Source organism: Pelobates fuscus, chromosome 9 (assembly GCF_036172605.1).
Source record: "Pelobates fuscus isolate aPelFus1 chromosome 9, aPelFus1.pri, whole genome shotgun sequence".
NCBI classification, from domain to species: domain Eukaryota; kingdom Metazoa; phylum Chordata; class Amphibia; order Anura; family Pelobatidae; genus Pelobates; species Pelobates fuscus.
The window spans coordinates 144,533,517-144,554,887 of record NC_086325.1 but is presented as its reverse complement, the minus strand read 5'-3'; the positions used below and the strand labels follow the sequence as shown (position 1 = coordinate 144,554,887).

The 21,371-nt window shown below is 40.1% G+C and overlaps 1 protein-coding gene and 2 non-coding genes across 3 annotated transcripts; all 3 read right to left on the bottom strand.

Moving 5' to 3' along the window:
* Nucleotides 1-15,559: 15,559 nt before the first annotated feature.
* SSR4 (signal sequence receptor subunit 4) lies at nucleotides 15,560-21,307 on the bottom strand. The gene is made up of 6 exons (XM_063431444.1): nucleotides 21,223-21,307; nucleotides 17,828-17,946; nucleotides 17,415-17,489; nucleotides 16,889-16,978; nucleotides 16,711-16,776; nucleotides 15,560-15,760 (listed from the first exon to the last, which is right to left on the bottom strand). Exons 1-6 carry the CDS (start codon nucleotides 21,278-21,280, stop codon nucleotides 15,656-15,658), a joined length of 513 nt encoding a protein of 170 aa, XP_063287514.1. The 5' UTR covers nucleotides 21,281-21,307; the 3' UTR covers nucleotides 15,560-15,655.
* On the bottom strand, nucleotides 16,513-16,647 carry LOC134573806 (small nucleolar RNA SNORA42/SNORA80 family). The gene has a single exon (XR_010085365.1). It is a non-coding gene; the product is annotated as a small nucleolar RNA SNORA42/SNORA80 family (small nucleolar RNA).
* Nucleotides 19,571-19,707, bottom strand: LOC134573807 (small nucleolar RNA SNORA42/SNORA80 family). The gene has a single exon (XR_010085366.1). It is a non-coding gene; the product is annotated as a small nucleolar RNA SNORA42/SNORA80 family (small nucleolar RNA).
* Nucleotides 21,308-21,371: the final 64 nt, after the last annotated feature.

The following is a 21,371-nucleotide window of genomic DNA, read 5'->3' as shown; positions in this document are numbered from 1 at the left end:
CCCTCACCCCTAAATGTGTCTCTTTTTCCCCTAATTCCCTCCTTATTTAACCCCCAGCCGCTAAATGTGTCTTAGCCCCCAGACCCTCAATGTTGCTCATTAACCCCCACCCCTTCCCCGGTCATCTCCCACCTGCCCTGCCAGCTCACCTCACCACTTCTGTTGGTAGCATGACCAAGCAGATACCACAGTAGAGGAGGAAGATGTGCTTTTATATCTTCTGTAAATGTCTATATTTTTGTCTGTGTTCTTTTTTTCCTTTCTCCCTATTTGTATTTACCTATTAGTTTCTATTTATCTGTTATCTAGCATGCATACCGAGCAAACCCAACTTCCCTTAACCTCTTAATGCCTAGAGGGAAGTGCAGTCCTTCAAGCCATGGTTCCCCAGAGGTTTCCTCCACAGGGGGTTTTTCCTCTCCTGAGTGCTGAAGGATGACTCTTCGTGAGTCCAGAGGTCACCCACCTATTGGTCGCATTCCTGGCCAATTCTTTAATTATACTACATTTTGTCCTGTCACAATCTGTAATGTAAATGTGATGCTGTGAACGTAATAAATAAAATATTAATTTATATACATATATATGTCTTATATTGATGTTTATTGAGAATAATTAGATCTGATGTAAGTACAAATCAGCTATTTAACTTTGAGGTACTGGGTTCTTATTTACTGTGTGAGGCTGGCTGTGGATACTTGTGAGGGCTGCAATACACAGGATAGGGAAAATAAGGACCCCAGCAACTGGGAGTTATTAAAGGAAATGTGAGTAACAGCTAATACATCTTTTAGTAGAAGGTAATGGCAGGATCCTTTCTCCAGCACAAAGCACAAGAGGGTGCTGCAGAGAGAGCAAACAAAGATGAACATTTAGTAGGTCTTTTAACATTCCTGCTGGGACAGTCACAACGATGTCCTGTTCCTCCACTGTCCTGATTTCGTTTCCTGGTGACTGCGACCGGACCCCTGTTGTGTCGGCCGGTGGGGAGGAAGTGATAGCCTGTCACTTCCTCCCAGCTTAATACTGAGAGACAACACGGGGGGGGGAAGAGGAGGCAGCCGCAGAGACAGCATGAGGGGAGAATGAGCACGAAGACTCCCAACGGCAGCAGGACCAGGACTCCAAGCAAGCAACCCTCCTGGACTCCAAAGGTAAGCTAACAGGAGGGTGGCTGTAGATATAAAAATTATCACATGTAAGTGTTTATATATGTCAGATTGTGGGTGTGTGTATCGGTGTCAAGGTGTGTGTGAGTGTCAGGGTGTGCATCTGTGTGTGCGTATCTGTTTGTGTGCATCTATTTGTCAGGGTGTACATCTGTTTGTGTGTATATAGTCTGTATATGCATCTGTGTGTGTATATGTCAATGTGTGTATCTGTGTGTTAGAATATGTGTGTCAGGGTGTGTGTATCTGTGCATCTATTTGTCAGGGTGTGCATCTATTTTGGGTGTATATATGTCAGTGTGTGCATCTATATGTGTATATATCATTGTGTGTATCTATATGTCAGTGTGTGTGTCGGTGTGTCAGGAGGTACATATGTGTATGTGTGTCAGGGTGTGGGTGTTTCTGTCAGTGTGGGTGTATCTGTGTGTACGTGTGACATTGTTTTTGTGTGCGTATGTGTATGTCAGTATGCGTGTGTCAAGGTGTGTGCATGTGTCAGTGTGTTTGTGTGTGTGTATCTGTGTGTCGATGTCTACATGAATTTGTGTGTATGTGTCAGTGTATTTATATGTATCTGTGTATTAATGTGTATGTTTATCTGTGTAAGTGTGCAAACACACATATGCAACACATGTGACATGCAAACACACTCCTGCAATCTAACACAAATATTACATACAAACACACCTCTGCATTGAAACTTCAAATTTATATACAAATACACCCCTTCTCTCAAACACAAATACTACGTGCAAATGTATTTACGCATTTAAAAGTAAACATTACATCCTTCAATCATACGCGAATATTACATACAATACCCCCGAATTAAAACTGATGGATGGTCCTCATTTTAGCGACTTCAGAAGGACGAAGGCTGAGTTGACCCTGCCAGGGGTTTGAACCTGGGCATTTCTGAACAGGCTTTGTAGTGAGGGAATTTACCAACTGAGCTACCTCACTGGCATATGCAAGCACCCTTTCAATCAAACACCAACACTATACTATAACGCCAGTATATGCCGCAGTGCTGTATAGATATACAACCTAGAAATTGGTTTTGACTTATGGCGACTTGGAAAAATATTGAAATATTAAAGGGATCTTATAGTGCCAGGAAAACAAACCCGTTTTCCTGGCACTATAGGTTTAATAGGTCCCCCCTCCTTCACACTGGGCTAAAGGGGTTAAAACTCCTTCAGCCACTTACCTGAATCCTGCACCGATATCTCTTGGCGCTGGGTCAGTCTCCAACAACCCTGATGTCGGTGGGGGAGACCTAATGTGCATGCACGGCAGTGGCTGCGCCCAAATAATTGAATAATGCTTTCCTATGGAGAAAATCTGATGCTGGAGGTCCATGAGGAGTGGTCTGGGGGCCTACAGTGTCCCTTTAAGTGAACCTAAGAATTTTGGGAACCACTACTGTAAACCCATAGGTGTTACCTTCAATTTGATGGCGAAGAGAGTGGAGAAACTTTGGCCTGAATCCTTTCTCAAGCGGATCTTCTTGTTCAGAGTTATGCATTTTAGTGCTTGGATGGGACTAATCATTATCATGTAAGATAAGATAAGGGCTTGTAATTGTACAGCCTCTGATACATTGGGGATATGTAGACCCCCTGACTGTGCTCCCAACATTGTTTTGGGCCCTAGGCACCTGCCTACAGTGGCCTTCTGGGTAATCTGGGCCTGCATTACCAGATATAAAGGTATATGTGTAGCCCTTGTATAATCTCATGTGATAAATCCAATTTCAGCTTAATATCTCATTCAGGTGAATAAAGGTTCCAGTACCCTTCTATATAACTGATAAAGGGTCAAATATTCTCTGTAATGTGATTTTAAAAGAAGTTCCTCGATTCTTTGTTGACTGGTCCTCTCAGAACTAAAAATGTGTCTGAGCTCATTCTGAGATCTATCCAAAAGGAATGCCCAGAATTCTTACTGCATTCCCGCGAAGACACAGGTAGCCTGATATTGCAAAATCTTGATAAAGGGTTTGTGTAGTGCAGAAGACAGGAATTCATCTAACTAATGAGACCTTTAATTAAGGAGCATATTGAAGTAGTTAAAAAGGTACATTCTGGGATCTTCAGTATCCATTAAACATGATGTTGCACAGCTAGACTTCATTAGCCATTAATTTATTGCATGTGAGACTAGAATTATTGCAGATTCGTCACACTTCTGCTTTTAGATGATAAATGCATGAGCCGCTTCCGGCTGCTGAATATCACCTTCTGCTGAGTATTTCCCCGGCACCAGGCTCCGTAACGCAAAGTGTTGCATTGCTGACCATTTAGGGAGTGAAATGGTTGACTAATTTAACCTCATAAAGACTGTTCGTTCTGTTGACCAACTGAATTTATCCTCCTGTTCGCTTTCATGACAAAAGAGATACATTGCTAACCGATTTTTAGGAGAAATATTTTTTGCTCTTTGAGCAAACAAGTCTTTAAAAATAATAAACACGAGTTTAATAATTTTATTCGATTACTTTAATTTTGATTTAATTTAGACCATTTAATAAAGGGATATGGTGTGCTCAAATGGGTATGATGTCAGTAGTCTCCTGGCGCAGTCCTACAGTAAGCTGTCAAACTGTTTACCAGAGATTTAACACTTGGCTGTTGAGCGTCCACGGTCCTTCTGGTCCGTAGTTATGGCCTTGTATTTTTGCCATGTTAAGGGAGGTCCTAAAATGAATAAAAGTAAAAGAAGTTACTTTTTCATATATGAAATACAGTAACCGTAAAATGAAGACACCTAAGGTATAAATAGGTGTACTTTTAAATGTTAAGACACAGACAGAGGAGAGATTTGGAGACAGACGCTGCCCCATCTTAAAATGACAGAGAGGCTGACATGATGACATGTTCTGAAGGGTATGTTAACCTATTAATAATTTTTGCAAGCATTTAGTTTAATCTTATAAACTCTGCTATAAAATATTGTAATGGATTTTATATATCTATATTTTTATATAATAAATATCTAAAAGACCAACTGTATTGCTTCCAAGACAATCCTTATGTTATATTGTATTCTCAATTATTTATATATGTTAAATAGATGATCTCTTACTAACTATGTAAAATTATGGCTAAGATATCTGTATGGTTAGTCCTGCTAAGTTCTATGCTTTAAGATATTATAGTGGTAAATAAGGGAACCAGCATCAGTAACAATATCATTCAAGAATAAAATGTGTCAAACAAGGGCAGAAGTAGTATCATGATCCATGAATAAATCAATACAGCCATTTAAAAGGGACTCCTCACACCATAACCAATACAGTCTTTGGGCACTCCCCGTCTTTAGTTTTTATCAACTGTTTTTCAATCATTTAACAAAACCAAGGCTGTGACAGTATCTACAACAAAGCACCTCTGCTGCAGTCCACGAAACAAGCTCACTGTACCTTAAGGAGCTCAGCTACACCTCGCTGACGAGCAGGGCCGCCATCAGGGGGTGACAACCATGACGGTTGTCACGGGCCCGGCGGTCCTGGGGGACCCGGACTGCTTTGGCAGTCCAGGGCCCCACAATTACTCTCTGCACCTATATATAGCGATCATCGCTATATATAGGTGCAGCCGCGGCCCCCCCGGCTCCCTATTCTTGCAGAGGGGGCCCAACGGACTGCAGCTGTACTTTACAGCATCTCACTCTCGCGAGATGTGGTGTGCGCGCCGCGCGGCAACGCTCTAACGGCCGCACATCTCGCGGGAGTGTGAGAGAGAGGGAAATGCTGTAAAGTACAGCTGCAGTCCGCTGGGCCCCCTCTGCAAGTATACACTGACACACAATCTGCATTCATTGCACTGACACACACACTGCATTCATTGCACTGACACACACACTGCATTCATTGCACTAACACACACACTGCATTCATTGCACTGACACACACTCCATTCATTGCACTGACACACACTCTGCATTCATTGCACTGACACACACACTGCATTCATTACACTAACACACACACTGCATTCATTACACTAACACACACACTGCATTCATTACACTAACACACACTGCATTCATTGCGGGGGGAAGCCCGGTTGGGCGGGGGGGGGGGCCCAGACCTTGTGCTTTGTCAGGGGCCCCAAAATTTCTGGTGGCGTCCCTGCTGACGAGGCCCAAAGCAGGCCGAAACTATTGTCTGGGGTTGCTGCATCTCTTATGCAGACGTTTCGACATTTCAAATCTGGCCTGAACTTATGGGTGGGATTAGCCTGATGTGCAAATACTATAGGTTTCCTCTGTAATGGGACAAGTGATCAAAATATAACATCCTTATGATTGCCAGGACCCAAGGTTACCTAGCAGTAAGCTGCCGAGAGTATAACTGCCTTTGTTGGCCTGCCTTCTTCCCGTAGTGCATCCTGCTACCATCTCTTCCTCAGGTAAACAACGCACATGCCCCTGGTCATCCACCTGATCTAAAAGTAGACATGATTCATCAGACCAGACAACCTTCTTCCATTGTTTCATGGTCCTGTTGACAGTCCAGTTCTGACTCTCACGTTCATTGGATAGGGTTCATCATGGGCACTCTGACAAGTCTGCGGCTACACAGCCCAATACACAGCAAACTGCGATGCACTGTGTATCCTGACACCATTCTATCATGGTCAGCATTAAGTTTTTCAGCAATTTGAGCGACAGTAGATCTCCTCTGTGATTGGACCAGATGGGCTAGCTTTCACTACCCACATGCATCAATGAGCCTTGGGCGCCCATGACTCTGACGCCAGTTCACCGGTTGTCCATCCTTGCACCACTTCTGGTAGATACTAACCACTGCATACCAGGAACACCCCACAAGACTTGCCATTTTGGAGGTGCACTGAGTCATCTAGCCATCACTATTTGTTCCTTGTCAAAGTCGGTTTACTCCGAGCTTTTCACTTGCCCATTTTTCCCGCTTCCAACACATTAAATGCAAGAACTGACTATTGCTGCCTAATATATCCCACCCCTTGACAACTGACATTATTATCCAATCAGGGTTATTCACTCCACCTGTCAGTGGTTTCAATGTTGTGGCTGATCAGCATACATGTCTGTCTATCAAAACCTAAACCTTCCACACCGTCAGCAGTCACCACTTCCCAAAAACATCAACTAGCCCAGGGACCAATTAAAAATAGAGATAGCTTCCCTACTGGGTGGCTGGTGTGCCAGTGACAGCATTTGATGTACATAACATCCCAGATTATTACATCAAGAGTCTCTGCGCTACATTCAGTAAATGGGCATCTGTCTAAAGCATTTCAATAAACCGGGCAAGAACCTGCTAGCCTACAAAACGGCAATAGTTAGGGCTTAAATAATATGGGAGGGAAACAACACATATGGGAAAGATAGAAAAAATCAAAAAAATATATCTGCTGAAAGTGTAAACAATGTAAATCATTCCCTCGGTCTGGCACAAATATTGCCATCCCAAATCTTAATACAGAAAATACCAGCTATTGTTAATTTAGCTGCCATTATCCCTGGCACACATAACCCCGGGAGGTAGAAGGTGAACGCCATGTTACTACTAAACATACAACTGACACACAAATGGTTCATGTGTGTTCTATCTCATGCACTAACAGAATCAAATCTGCTACAGTGAGCTGTAATGTTGCCATGCAAAACAGTGAAAAGCCTAGACTTTCATCTCTTTTCCTGCTGGCGGGCTAGGAATATATATTCACAGTGCGGACTGCAGTGCCTTGGGAGCCAATTAAAGTAACACAGAGACATAGAAAGCACAGATTATACGCATACAGAAAAGGCAGGAAGTCCTCTGTATAGAGCATGACCGTATACTAACTCTTATGCCAACCTTTTGCATGCTGTGCCAGGACTTTGGCTTGTTCTCAATGGGAGAAGCACTAAGGGGTGATGAGACATGACCTATAAGAAAACGGAGAGTAATGGGAACCGGCTACGGTGGTTCTTGGTTTGATTGTCACCAAATACAGATGATTTATTATTTCATAATAGCAGTGTTGGTTTGTAGGAATGAAAGGAATACCATAGTGTTCGGAATACAAATATGTATAACTTACACTATCGCTGTGGAATAAATGTTTAGGTGACCGGTCGCCCACTCTGTTGAGTGAAAAGTCTTGTTGGATTGGGAGGTTATGGTACATGTGCGGCAGAACGCCACACTGCGCTAATCAGCATGTCCTCATAGAGATTCAGTGAATCAACCCATCTCAATTGGGAGTCCTTTCTCTGAAAAGCCTGCAGGGACATGCAATAGACACCAGAACAACTACATTGAGCCGTAGCAGTTACGAAGACTACAGTGTACCTAAAATCTCTAAATAACCTCCACAAACTCAGATTACCAGGTATTTTTACTTCCACTTCAAAATAAGACCAAGTGTAATTTTAGAATAGCAAACTAGGCGAATTAACTTGGCATCAGATTATCAAGTTAAAGAGGAACATTTCTGAAAATGACATTGTTCAATACTACAACAAACCACCACAGCTCCCAGTGGTTCCCAACTCCACAGAGATTGGGCTTCCTGAGGATGGAGTCTGACCTCAACAGCGAGAAGACCACATCATATGATCAGGTGAGCATTTTTTTCTTATTATTTTTTTCTGTGCTGGGACACTAGAAATGTAACTCCCTTTGAAGAATATTGTATGGCAAGTAAGAAAATAGGAAGACCAATATTGGTCCATACATTAATCAAACCGGGATCAGCTAAAAAAAGTAAATTTGGGGTTCCAGAGTAAATGGGCAGCAGCATTGAGGGTGCAACCACATGAGAAAGACTGGAAGTATATTATTGGCAAATATAATATGACAAGTCTAACTAAAAGGGAAGCATTTTATAAAAGGGTAACTAGATTGCCCCACATTTAGTCCTTTAGATCACTTTTCAGAGCATTACACTTTTTATAAATAACCCCATATACCACTGCAGCAAGAAAATAACACGATGTACATTTTGCCCTATAAATGTAATGATGGGTTATGCCCAGTGAATAGAAGAAAGCATCAACTTGATGCTGGTGTTTGCAATTTCAAATCTGCAAAACTGATCAATTAAATGAAACACATCGAGATCCAGAAACATTTCAAGATCTATTCACAATTTGCCAACCCCCCCCTTCCCATAAAAAAAGGTTTAGCTTTGTTAAAATTGGGACATCTTAGATCATCTTGTGACACACAAGATGTGGGGTGCTCTGCAAAGTCTTAATTCTGAGAATTCCGAAATTCATTCTTGATGGGTCTCTAAAATAGAACACGGCGTTCTATATGCAGCGTTACGAAATTGAATGCTGTGGGTCCTTATAAATCAGAGACTTGGTAATTGCTAAAAATTTGTGTAGTTAAATATGTATAAAGTATTTGCTGAGTGTTCGAAACAATAATTCCCTGTAGTGTCCAATCAATATTGATCTCCTGTCCGTTCCTAATTTGTTCCTGATTGATGTGCGCTCTTTCTGCACATCAATTAATTGCCTTGGCTGATTGATTGTGATAGTATATTTTTTTATGTTGCCTATTTAAATAAAATTGATATTTTTAATTATTACTGATCGACATTCTGCCAATCTATATATAGGTGTTGTAAAAACACAGTTCACGCATTAGTAATTCCGTCTTTACCTATTACATCCCACTAAACAAAAATGTATACAAAATGTGATTTAATATATGTAAAAACATTAGGCCACAAGTTGTTAACCCCTGAGCTGTGACGTAAAAATAGGCTCATTCCCACTCTTCATCATTTTCATCGGGCCCAAGGTAACTATCCATAATAAATAGTTTAAAATATAATTGCCTACTCTAGTGCAACTGAGAGCCGGCCCTTTGACATTTGGAAGAATAGAACATATTTGGCAAAATGTATGTTTATGTTAATTATATTTCAATGAGATAATGAGACTCCATGCTAATGTACCATTTTAAAAAGCTAATGGCATTTAAAATAATTGAATTTCCAAACAATGGACCAAACAGTTTTTATGATCTGTGATAAACCAAGGTTTCACCATATTTAAATGCAAGAGATTTGTTTATCTATACTGTTGACCAGGAAGTTCACAGGTTAATCCTAGCATTTCACCATTAGATTCTATTATTTTCATTTGTTCTTAAGTGGTGGAGGTTTTCAGATTTCAAAAACTCAATGGGTTACTGAATAACAAAAGCACATCTTATTTGGTTCCATAAGGTTCACTCTTAACTTTCTCGGTCCCCAAATCGCTCTCCCAACTTTAATACACGCTACTAGGGATGTGCATGGGGAAAAATATTCGGTTCGGGATTCCGAAATTCAAAAACAGCATTATTAGGAACATTTGAGAAGCCTACTTTCATTTTATTCATTGAGGAAGAATGATAGCGTGTAGACATGTGCAATTCGTTTAGTTCCGAATGCAAATGCTTCCGAATATCGGAATGCCAAACCGAATTGCTGAAGTATATATACACTGAATGGTGTGGAAAGAATGGCGCTATTTTTAATAGTTATGTAAGGTAGAAATATCCTAGGCTGCTGTGTACACTCTGTGGGTACTCCTAACACCCCACCACAAGAATAGTAATCACCAAAAGAAACATAAACGTACAGTCTGGTTGGTGTTTCCACCTCCCGAGCTGTTAGTTGTTGAGTGCAGCGCTATACCAATATGTGAGGTAAATACTCCTCAGAAGAAGTGCATAAAACACTTACCCTCTATACAAATCTTGTTTTATGGAGTGTATATACACAAGACAAAAAAACAGATACAGATAATAGTGCAATATTGTATATACAATTAAAGAATAAGTGAATGTGTGAGTTATAAATAAACAATAAACTCACATTTTATAGAGCCTTTTCAGGGTATAAGGCTCTAAACTTTTAGGTTCCTGTGTCTTTAAGGTAGACAACACACCCCTTTTCTGCAACACGATGAGTGTATCTCTCTCCACGATATATGTAATAGACTAAATTGCAGGAGGGGACAGGATCTAGGTGCAGTACCTTTGATAATTGTAATAAATACTATTTTCAAAAAATAAAATAGGTGCTCACCTTCTCCAGAGCCTTTTTGTAACTGGCTCTAAGTGTGTAGACCTGGTGTCAATTTTTGGGGTGACACTCCCCTTACCGGAATCACAGGGCAGGATGCAGATGAAAGTTGATGGTAAGTTTATTGAAAGATTATTAAAAATATCAATTACATAAAATAATAAAGAACAAGATTAAGGTATACTATTAGTCTCTATGGTAGTCCACTTGTTGCCAAAAGGCGTTTCGCCGTGCAAATCGGCTTCCTCAGTCGGCTTCAACTCTCTTCTGCTCGTTCCGTTTTTTTTTTTTAAAGCTTGTATTATCCTATCCGGAATTGCTTTGCCGCTCGGGGTGGCGTAACGTCACTTCTGGTTTCTCCTTTACGAGACTTCAAATACCATGATGCTTAGCGTTCATAGAGTCCTGACATTTCCGGTATGTTCAGTGTTAGTATGATACTAACACGGTTACAATCCATCTAGTGAATCTGTATTTCAATTTACTCAAAACAGTATAAAAAACTAAACAAACCTGTAAAGATATTTCATATGCAAATAAATAAATGCCTTAAAGATTTCTATTCAGACCTGTTTTTATGTACACTCTATTGTAATGTTATTACGTTAAATATATTTATAGAGGGTAAGTGTTTTATGCACTTTTTCTGAGGAGTATTTACCTCACATATTGGTATAGCGCTGCACTCAAGAACTAACAGCTTGGGAGGTGGAAACACCAACCAGACTGTAAGCTTGTTTCTTTTGGTGATTACTATTCTTGTGGTGGGGTGTTAGGACTCGGGAGTACCCACAGAGTGTACACAGCAGCTTAAGATATTTCTACATTACATAACTATAATAAATAGTGCCATTCTTTCCAAACCAATCAGTGTATATATACTTCAGCAATTCGGTTCGGCATCCCGAAATTCCTCACTTCAGCAATTCGGAACTAAACGAATTGCACATGTCTACACGCTATCATTCCTCGTCAATGAAGAAAATAAAAGTACGCTTCTCAAATGTTCCTAATAATGCTGTTTTTTTATTATGGCAAACACAGACAGGGTTATTCCATTTACCTTCTCTAACCTTGAATTTCAAATTCACTTTAATTTCTTACTTTAGTAAATAAACCCTTTTAACGGTAATCACCAGGAGCTAAAGACAGACACATTATGTGGATCCCTGGACTACTCCTATGTCTAAGTAACTATGTGTCCATTTATAGGTGCAGGGTGTGTATACTATACAGTAATTGTTTATTGATAAATGTGTGCTCTCCTGTCGCTTTCTACCAACTAAGTGTATTTGGCTGTAGAACCTATACAGCGCCATCTGTTGGCAGCAACTGTTATGTGCACTGTCTGAATAACAAGACTTTTCATATTCAGGTAGATTTCCATATGGTTTCTGCTGGCCGGGGAGATATGTCTTGTTAGTTATTTTCTTCCCAACCCTTTTATCAATATGTTCTTGTGTTATTATGAGTTCCGGTATGTTTCCCCAGATGATTTGGTTATTTGTATTATATTGAGTTTATCACAGTAAGTGTAATGTAATGTGTAAACAAAACAGGGTAGTACTAGCGCTAATTTGCAAAGTGTAAACAACGAATGAGCAGCTTTAACACCAAGTTCTTATCTTTAAGAGTTAGTCCAGTGGTAGTGTGCTGGTGAAGCGCTATAAAATATTTAATTATAACAGTTGTGAATTTTTGTTATAATATTAACAATTTGTGAATAGACTTTAAAGTGTAAATATATGTATAAACAGTACCTAAGTTGGTAATCAATACCTTAAAAAAAACAGAATATACCAAACAGTGTAAACTGTGACAAAAAAAAAAAATTTAATTTAAATAAAGAGGGAAAATTCCCACTCACACTTTGGAGAGCTAATAGTGTATAGCTCAATTTGATCGCCCGTGGGGTCCGTGAAGGCGACCCTATCCCTTCTTTTTGCTGGATATTACTGTCTTGAAACTCTGAAATGTTGAAACATATATATGGTGCAGTACCGTATGGTTCCAAATACGTATGAAAAAGAACAGGTTTGTACTCACAGACACAGAGCCATCCACATCGGCTCTGATCAAGGGTATATGTGGTTAAGGACCACACACCTTCTTTAAAAGAGCAGGAACAATGCCCACAGTGTTATAAAAATATAAGTATATTTATTACATAAAACTATTTGTAACAGTATAAAAAACTAAATATAGCAATGTAAAAACACTGAATAGGCATATAAAAAAGTCCAAATAAATAAAGACCGGTATTCTCCAAGTTCCAGGACGCGTTTCGCTTTAACAGCTTCTTCAACTGGATAAAAAAGTCTCTATCAGACAGAGACTTTTTTATCCAGTTGAAGAAGCTGTTAAAGCGAAACGCGTCCTGGAACTTGGAGAATACCGGTCTTTATTTATTTGGACTTTTTTATATGCCTATTCAGTGTTTTTACATTGCTATATTTAGTTTTTTATACTGTTACAAATAGTTTTATGTAATAAATATACTTATATTTTTATAACACTGTTGGCATTGTTCCTGCTCTTTTAAAGAAGGTGTGTGGTCCTTAACCACATATACCCTTGATCAGAGCCGATGTGGATGGCTCTGTGTCTGTGAGTACAAACCTGTTCTTTTTCATACGTATTTGGAACCATACGGTATTGCACCATATATTTGTTTCAACATTTCAGAGTTTCAAGACAGTAATATCCAGCAAAAAGAAGGGATAGGGTCGCCTTCACGGACCCAACGGGCGATCAAATTGAGCTATACACTATTAGCTCTCCAAAGTGTGAGTGGGAATTTTCCCTCTTTATTTAAATTAAATTTTTTTTTTTTGTCACAGTTTACACTGTTTGGTATATTCTGTTTTTTTTAAGGTATTGATTACCAACTTAGGACACCTTTGTGTATACCTAGAAGGTACTGTTTATACATATATTTACACTTTAAAGTCTATTCACAAATTATTATAACAAAAATTCACAACTGTTATAATTAAATATTTTATAGCGCTTCACCAGCACACTACCACTGTAATGTAATGTGTGCATGGGCTGGTCCCGAGTATAAATAAAGCTGTGCGTTTGTTCCATTTGGAACGGTGTGCCCTGGTTTGTTAATTCTGGAATCCCAGTAAGAGAGTCTTCAGACCTGTTGGCTGGGTGCTTAGTCCTTGGGTCCCAGGACAAGTTAAAGAGAGCTATGCCTGAGAGCCACAAGTGCCTTTGTAAAGGCAGTAGCTGGTCACAGTGCAGGCAAAAGGTGGGCATATCTACCTGGGAGATGAAGAGAAGCAAAGGCAGAGGGGACGATACCTGTCTGGAAGAAGAGTGCTGCATTCCTGGTGGAAAGAGTTCCTGAGAGAGACCCCAATCAAGGTTCAGCAACTGGGTCTGAAGTGCTCCAGAGTCCCCTGTGGATGCGAACTTGGCAGAGGAACTCTGGAGTATGGTAGGTCCACCTCAACCCCGATAGAATATGAGAACTCTGAGAATGGGCAAATGCTCAGAGAAACTTTAGTAACTTGCCCTTCCCCTTCAGTCACTCCGCGCTCAGGTCTCAAAATATTTTTGCTTACTTTTATAAGCAAAAACATTTACCATTACAGAGAGCCTATACTACTTACATACCAGACTGATCCCACCTACAAGGGCAGTCTAGATCCAAAATGCTGTAATGAGAGATACAGAAACCCCAGACAATCATTTTGGCCTGGATTGACCTTTTAACTTAGAGAAACTAAGAAAATACCCTGCAACAATTCTGAAAACAGGCAAAAGAACCCTTAATAGCTCGCCCTTTAGTTAATCCATGTCAGGTCTCAAATATTTTTTTTTTTCTTACTTGTGCCATTACAAAGGGAACCTATACCATTTTGCATATCAGACTGATCTCCCTCCAAGTGCAAAACCATCCACACCAATTCCAATAGCTTTTAGTGTTCTACAGGAATTCACAAATGTATATGGTCTGTGTACTATTTCCGATAGAGAAGGTAATTTGCAAATTTCTTTTATATTCTGTGTCTATATTAATAAATAATCCATTAAACGAAGACTCCAAAACACCACAACCACTACACTATTTAGATATTTTTGTTTTGCTCCATAAGCCAAACTGTTGTGGCCCCTTGTCTACCAACTTGCATTTACCAATTTCATGCAAAAATGCTCATGGACATAATGAAAGCAGTCAATTAAACTACAGCTCCCAGGAAGCCCTGCATGTTTCCATAAAGCAGTGCTACAGAAAGTCCGACTTAATGGAATTCTCCCAGTTCACAGGGTTTTATTCTTTTTTGTTTGTTTACAATAGTGATTTTATAATGCAACTCTTAATACCTTTCCCTGTCTACGATGTTATTTTGAGTGATCTTGGGTTCAATAACAACTGAATCTGACCTAAGATCACCCTAACTAGCCAGTTATTTCTGTATTTCTGTGGGTGGGATTTGGAGGTGGGCACCTGGGGGCCAGACCTTGAGCTGTGTTAGGGGCCCCACAATTTCTGATGGCGGACCTGCCGGCTGCTATGCATTCTCTCCTGGAAGCTGTGACGTGAATGCAACCAATTTCTTTGCAGCATAGCCTCTATACTTAACTCTAGTGATTATTATGCTTAGAGTTTCTTAAAGAGTCTCATTGTTCAGTTTTTCATAAAGACAGATTTCGTAAAAACCATTAGAAATACTGGCTACATCGTTTTTACCATTCTCCATCTACCATCAGCCACAGCTGATGGAAGGCATCTTCCTGTGTGATGCATAATAGATGCATTTCCATGTCAGTCTCCCTGTGCAAGCTCTGTAGCCAATCCATTGAAGAGTAAAAACAAAGCACTGCTTTTGTTATATGGTGGCTGCAAGGAGGGAGAATTTCAAATAAACATCTCCCTATTCTCCCCCCAGGCATTACCCCATTCAGCAGACATTTCACTGGGAGATGGCTGTTGTCACATGCAAGGTCTCTGCATTTCTCTACATGTCCTGCAATCATTATACTAGAGTGCTGAGCTGTACAAGAACAATTGAGATTTCATATTATATAACAGGGTTTATCTGCAGCCTGGAGCAGCCATCTAAAAGAATAGGCAACTGCCCATACATTATCAACACATTGGCAGTGTTAAATCCAGGTGTATTATACCTTTTGTCTTTTTACTTGTATCCATGTACAGCGCTGCGGAATGTGAAGGCGCTTTATAAAGAGTATGTTCTAAAGAGGATATTAATGATCACTATCAAACACATTGTAAATTAAAAAAAAAAAATGAATTACTGACAAGACGTACATTCTCTGCTACACTGATCGAGCCACAAAGCGAAAAGAAAATCCATTTGTATAGAAAATTTTATTAGTGGATATTGACAAAACATGAGAACTCTGTACATCAAGATTAACACCCTCCATGGACCTGCGTTGCTTTGTTCATGCTTGGATGCTGCTTTTTGCGGTGTATGCTGTATAATATACCAAAATTCCAATAAGTCCTGCAAGCACTTCGGTGGATACCCAAGGACCGTTCCATGCTCCCTGAAAAATAAGGGGTGTTAAAAAAAAAAAAAAAAAAAAAAAATGAATATTGACCACAATATTCTCACACTATTAACTGTGTGATATATCAAAGATCCCTAAAATCATATGTATTCACAAACCAAAAAGCCATCTTCGTAAAGGTCTATTAGAATTATGATTAATTAGCAGAATTACTTTCTGCTATGGTGCACTAGAAATACATAAAATTAAAAAAATTTAAAAAAAACACTAAATGCACCTAAACCACTTCATCTGAATGAAGTGACTTGGGTGCAGTGGCACTGTAGTTTTATCCCTGCAATGTAAAGACAGCAGTTTTGTAGAAACATGTCTAGTAGCAGACTTCCCGACAGCCACCTGAGGCACTACGTCTGCAACCACCAAGTGAAATGGTCACGTGAACAAGATGCATCTCAAATGAAAGCATTGAATTCAATGTTTTCATATGAGAAGCACTGGATTGGTTGCACACGAGGTAGTATCTGCACATCACATCCCCAATGCTCCTCTATGGCTTGGACCATTGCAGAGAGTGACTCCTGCTGGAAGGTGTGGAGGGCAGTGACACTGAGGGAATCTCATAGTAAGGGGCAATGTAGCATTAAGAATACAAGTTTTTAGTCCCAACGCTATAGTGTTCCTTTAAGATAAGTGAATACAAGTTAATCAGCTTAATCCAGAAATCAATGTAAGAGTGAAACGTTTACCACCAGGGATTGACACATTACATCTGTTAATGACAAGGCATACAATGTGCAGCTCACTTCAGTGAACAAGCCTACGGGCATTTAGGTCTGTCAATGGTTGGGAGCAGATTCTTAATATAGCATGGGGTACACTATGGGAGGGCACGGAAAGACCCCACCATAAATCCATTACCATGCTTTGTATAGTTATCACATTTTCAGTCTTCGTTTGCTCATTAGGTCAACCAGAGAAAAGCTTACCCTGTGATCAACATTTACTGAGAAGAGTGGCTTGATAGCAGATATATCTTCATTGTTCCTCTGGGCCTGTGTAAATTGAATAAGTGATTAATAAAGTTAAAAAAAATGTATATAGTAGTTTTTTTAAAATGCATGTCAATAAAAAGTCTCCAATTAAAAATATCAGCCACCATCTTACCTTTCTCAACAAACTGTAAGATTCCTCATCAAAGAACTTCACTTCATAAGTCCCAGAACGAGCATTCTTGTGTTCAAGGCTCCAGGAAACCTAAAATACAATAGCACCCAAACATCAGTTACAAGTATAACCAAATTAGCACCACATTACTTGTCCTTGGTCTAAAATACAGGAGATAACAGCCGTCATGGAAATGTACCGCTCACTTCAGTGATCAGGCCTATGGTAAGAAGCATGCCAATGGTTCGGAGCAGTGGTTTTGGTCTTGCATAGCTTACACTATGGAGCTGTCACATACCAGACTCCTCCATAAATCCATTACTATGCATACACCCTTACTGAATAGAAACAGCGTTATTCACTACATAGTTTTAGGCCAAAGAAGACAAACTATAAGCAACCTCCAATAAATATATATCCAAAGGGACCAAGTGAATTTCCGATAAAAGAAAAGTATAATACGGTTTAAGATAAAGTCAGCACAAATCTACAAATCCCAGAAGGAATAGATCCGTGTACATTTTACCTGGTATCGTCCAATGTCCTGGCCTCTAGTTACAGGAAACTGCTTTCCATTTACATCTGCATAAAGTGCAACATTCTGGAAAACCAAAAAGGCAACAATGAAGCATTTACATAATTGTATCTCTTCTCACATAGTATAAACCATAACTGAAATAAAAGCAGTAAGCTGAATTATTCTACAAGCCAATGTACGAGAGAGAAACAAAATGACAATAAATGAGTCCTTGTTTTCACCATGGTGACAGTGTGGATGTGCTGCTCACCTCAGTGATCAGATCTACAAGTTCAGACATGTCAATGGTTGGGAGCAGTGGATCACTTTAGCATGGGGTACACTATGAAGGAGTCACTACACGAGACCCCACCATAAATCCATTGCCATGCGGCCAGAGCAGAGTCGGAAGACAGACTAACCTGTGCCCCATTAGAGCAAGTCAGTGTTATCTCCACAATGAAAACCACTTCTGAGGAAATGACAGCATCCGAGGTAGTGTAGTAGGATGGGATAATTGAAGGTTCTGTGCAGGTTTCAGCTAAAAAAAAAAAAAATACAGATTGAAAACGGTTATAAGCACTCGCAAGGTTAAAGTCCTGGGTTATACCAGTGCTGCTAAAAATCACTAAACAGATACATTTACTTCTGTAAGCAGCCAGCAAATAGATTAGGGAGGATGCCTTATGTGGATAAGTAGAACGAGTAAGCTTTCAAGACAATCCACATCTTTAAGACCTTAATGACAGGCAAATCCTGTAATATATTATAACATTGTCCAACTCCTCATCTGCTTTTTGTTAAAGCCACCCAGAGCGCTTCTCCTTGTACTTTTAACATTTTAATGTTAAAACAAATTAAAAAAAAAAAAACACAATGGGTTAACCAAGCCTCTAGTAAACTGCAGTGTTTAGATTTACCGCGTTAAGCAAGCAGTGGTTCCCAAAGCAGTTCTTACGGCCTTCCCTATCAGTACAGGATTTATGGATTACCCAGTTGTATCTAAGGTGTTTTTTTTTCTTCTAAAAAAAAAAAAAAAAAAAACACCTTCGACAACTGGCTACTCCCTAAATCCTGGACTGGCAAGTAGGACTGGATAACTTTTTTGAACCAAAGCTCTAGTGCAGGGGTAGGTAACCTTTTAGCAGCACTGTGCCGATATAGGATTGTGATGTCCCTTAGCGTGCCGGTCCTATTTTTTTTTAAATTGAGGTGTGTGCTGCCGTATTCTGCTTGTGTTATTTATACTGTAATTGCTTTGTATCATTGAATATTTGTGCGTATATGAGCTATTATAATGTATATGTTCAGGAGTAGTTTGTGGTATCGTGTATGATACATATGAATGTGGGCGGTGTATGGGGGGCTGCTTGTGGAAGTGTGTGTGGATATCACGTTGTGTCTTTAGTAGTGTGTATGTGTAGGGCTGTTTGGGGTATTGCATGCGAGAGGCTGCATGTGGGGTTGTGTGCATGTATGTGGATTGTTAGCAGGTTACTTTCTGCGGATTGTGTATGTTTTTGGGCTGTTCGTATTATTTCTGTGAGGGGGAGGGTTACTCTGCATTTCTGTGTATATCTAGCAGTGTGGGTGGCTTCCCTGGGTTCCAGTGGGGACCAGGCTGGCCAGGTACAGGTCAAGAACAGCAGCTTCAGGCTGCTCTACTACAGTGTGGATTCCCATTCACAAGTGCTGGGAGGAAGTGATTTTGTATTAGCAGGTATCTGATGTTTCACTGGGACTCCTGTTTGGCTCTAGCAGCCTTGAGTGCCGTGAGTTGCCTACCCCTGCTCTAGTGGCTGTCTTCTTGACAGCCATTAGAGGCACTATCTCCATAACCAAGTGAAATTTGGTCCTGCAATCAAATGCTGGTGATAATAGCATTTGATTGGGAGTAGTGCCATGTATGCACTCTTCAATCCAGTGCTTCTCTATGAGAAGACTTTGATTGGACAAAATTGCGGGTGATGTCAGCATGCTTGGAGGAGGAGCTTAAATAACAGCCATGTGCAGAGAGGTTTTAGAAGACAAAAAGGTAGGAGAATGTGAGTATGAGTGTTAACAATTTTGATGTCAATATTAACAGTTCAAAGGCAACAAATTAGTATTTTAAACCACAATGGCTCTATGGTTACATTTCTAAAATGAATGCCACTTCAAATCTTAATTGTACAGCTCACTTCAGTGAACAGATCTACTGGAATAGAGACCTGCCAATGGTTCGGAGCCAGGGTTTATTCTTACATGGAGTACACTATGATGGAGTCACTGATCAGACTTCAACATAAATCCATTGCCATGTAGCATCCTACACAATCTAAACCCTTAAAATAGCAACGTCTAATACATATAACCCCTCTGTATTCACAATGTAATCCGAATAATATGCACACCAAGATTTTGTTTTGAACTAAAAAAGTCATATATTGAAGGTGTCATCACAGAACAGCCTCCAATCCTCCTGATATTTAGCCAGGTGCAGACTGTTCTCACTCGAGTATGACACACTGCAATCACCGTGCAGCAGTAGACTATGTGATAAATAGTTTATCATCCCTAAAAATGATAATGATCATTATATGCCACAGCGGATATGAACCAGGCTGTTTTTTAGTATTGGCTGAGCCATGGACTACACTTCACTTGTGTGTGCAGACGTCAGAATGTAATTGTCACTGCCAAGAATTATAGCAGCAGCAATTTTCACCAGTCACTGGTACTATAAACTACTCTCAGCCATGAAAGTGGGCTCAGGGCACACCAAGCATCATGGATTTATAGTAATACAAAGTGCATGATGCTTAGGCTAACCTGCTGTGCAGGCTATGTGTCCCAGCATTACAAGTGCACAGTCACCTGTTTTTTGTACATGCTCAGCTAATGCAACTGGTCTAACATGACATTAAGGCATAGTGTCAGAGGGAATGCCTGGTTCACTAAAAACTTGGTTCCCTGCAGAGATCTGTTACCTGATCTCTTGGGAACTCGTACACTGGCTGAAGAAGGCTGCTTGACGAGGTCCTGCAAGATAAGTGAATAGAAGGTTATAGTACAGGGGTTTATGAAAGTTTGCGTTAAGGCATGGTTACGCAAGCGAGTTTCCGAGAGTTCAGGTAAAGATCTCTACAGCACGGTGTAGTGATGATGGTGCTCCTTTTAAATCCAAAACCTTTGAGTTTACTTTCTTCCAACTGTACCACCTACTGCAGTAGTTACAGTGCCAGGAATGACTAGACCTGTTCCAGTGTAATCGGTCAAACCAAAAAAAATATATAGATTAGCGCACACCCCAACTTTTATCATTATGGGAGTCTGTGCAGCTGTTGGGACTTTTTTTTTATAGAGCTGGAGAAGCCAGATGCTGAAATAAGCATTCACTCGGTCTGGAACATACTAGTTATGTCTTGTCGTTCAGTAATTGATAGTTTACTGTATTACACACACCATCCAAATTCAATAAAACTATTTTATACAGAGTGGATTCTATGGAAGGTGCAATTAATATTAGTCAATTTATGAATGGATCACTGAATTTTCTTCTAAAATGATAAATGTCCTGCTAATATCAAGCTATATATAATATAATACTGATAATGCTAATATAATATAATACATAATATAGCCATCTAATGTCCCTGTCAGAGCCGGTTCCCACTCCCTGTGTAATAATCCAGTAACACTGGCCGCCATTTTCATGCCTCCCCACCCCTAGAATAATAAATTAAAATGTGTTTAAAGCCATATAAACCGTGTGACCGGGGAGGCTGTAAATAAAAGGTAACACCAGCCCACCGGGGCAATCCTGTGACAGACTCACCCGAACACCCTGCCAGGGCGAGGAGCAGCGCCACGAACACACGCACGGCCCGCTCCATGCTGCAAACTGAGACAGAAATCAGAGCGGCCGCCGCTAAGCACTCTGGGAGGGGGGGGCGGAGCCTGGGAGAGCCAGCTCAGCGCGAAGCC

What these genes read in the sequence shown, in the direction of transcription:
- SSR4 (XM_063431444.1), bottom strand. Translation starts at nt 21,280, where the DNA reads ATGGAGCGGGCCGTGCGTGTGTTCGTGGCGCTGCTCCTCGCCCTGGCA. An exon ending in CGCCCTGGCAGGGTGTTCGG is followed by an intron (nt 17,947 to 21,222) that starts GTGAGTCTGTCA and finishes TTTTTTTTTTAG; the next exon opens with CTGAAACCTGCACAGAACCT. An exon ending in AGGACATTGGACGATACCAG is followed by an intron (nt 16,979 to 17,414) that starts GTAAAATGTACA and finishes ATTGTATTTTAG; the next exon opens with GTTTCCTGGAGCCTTGAACA.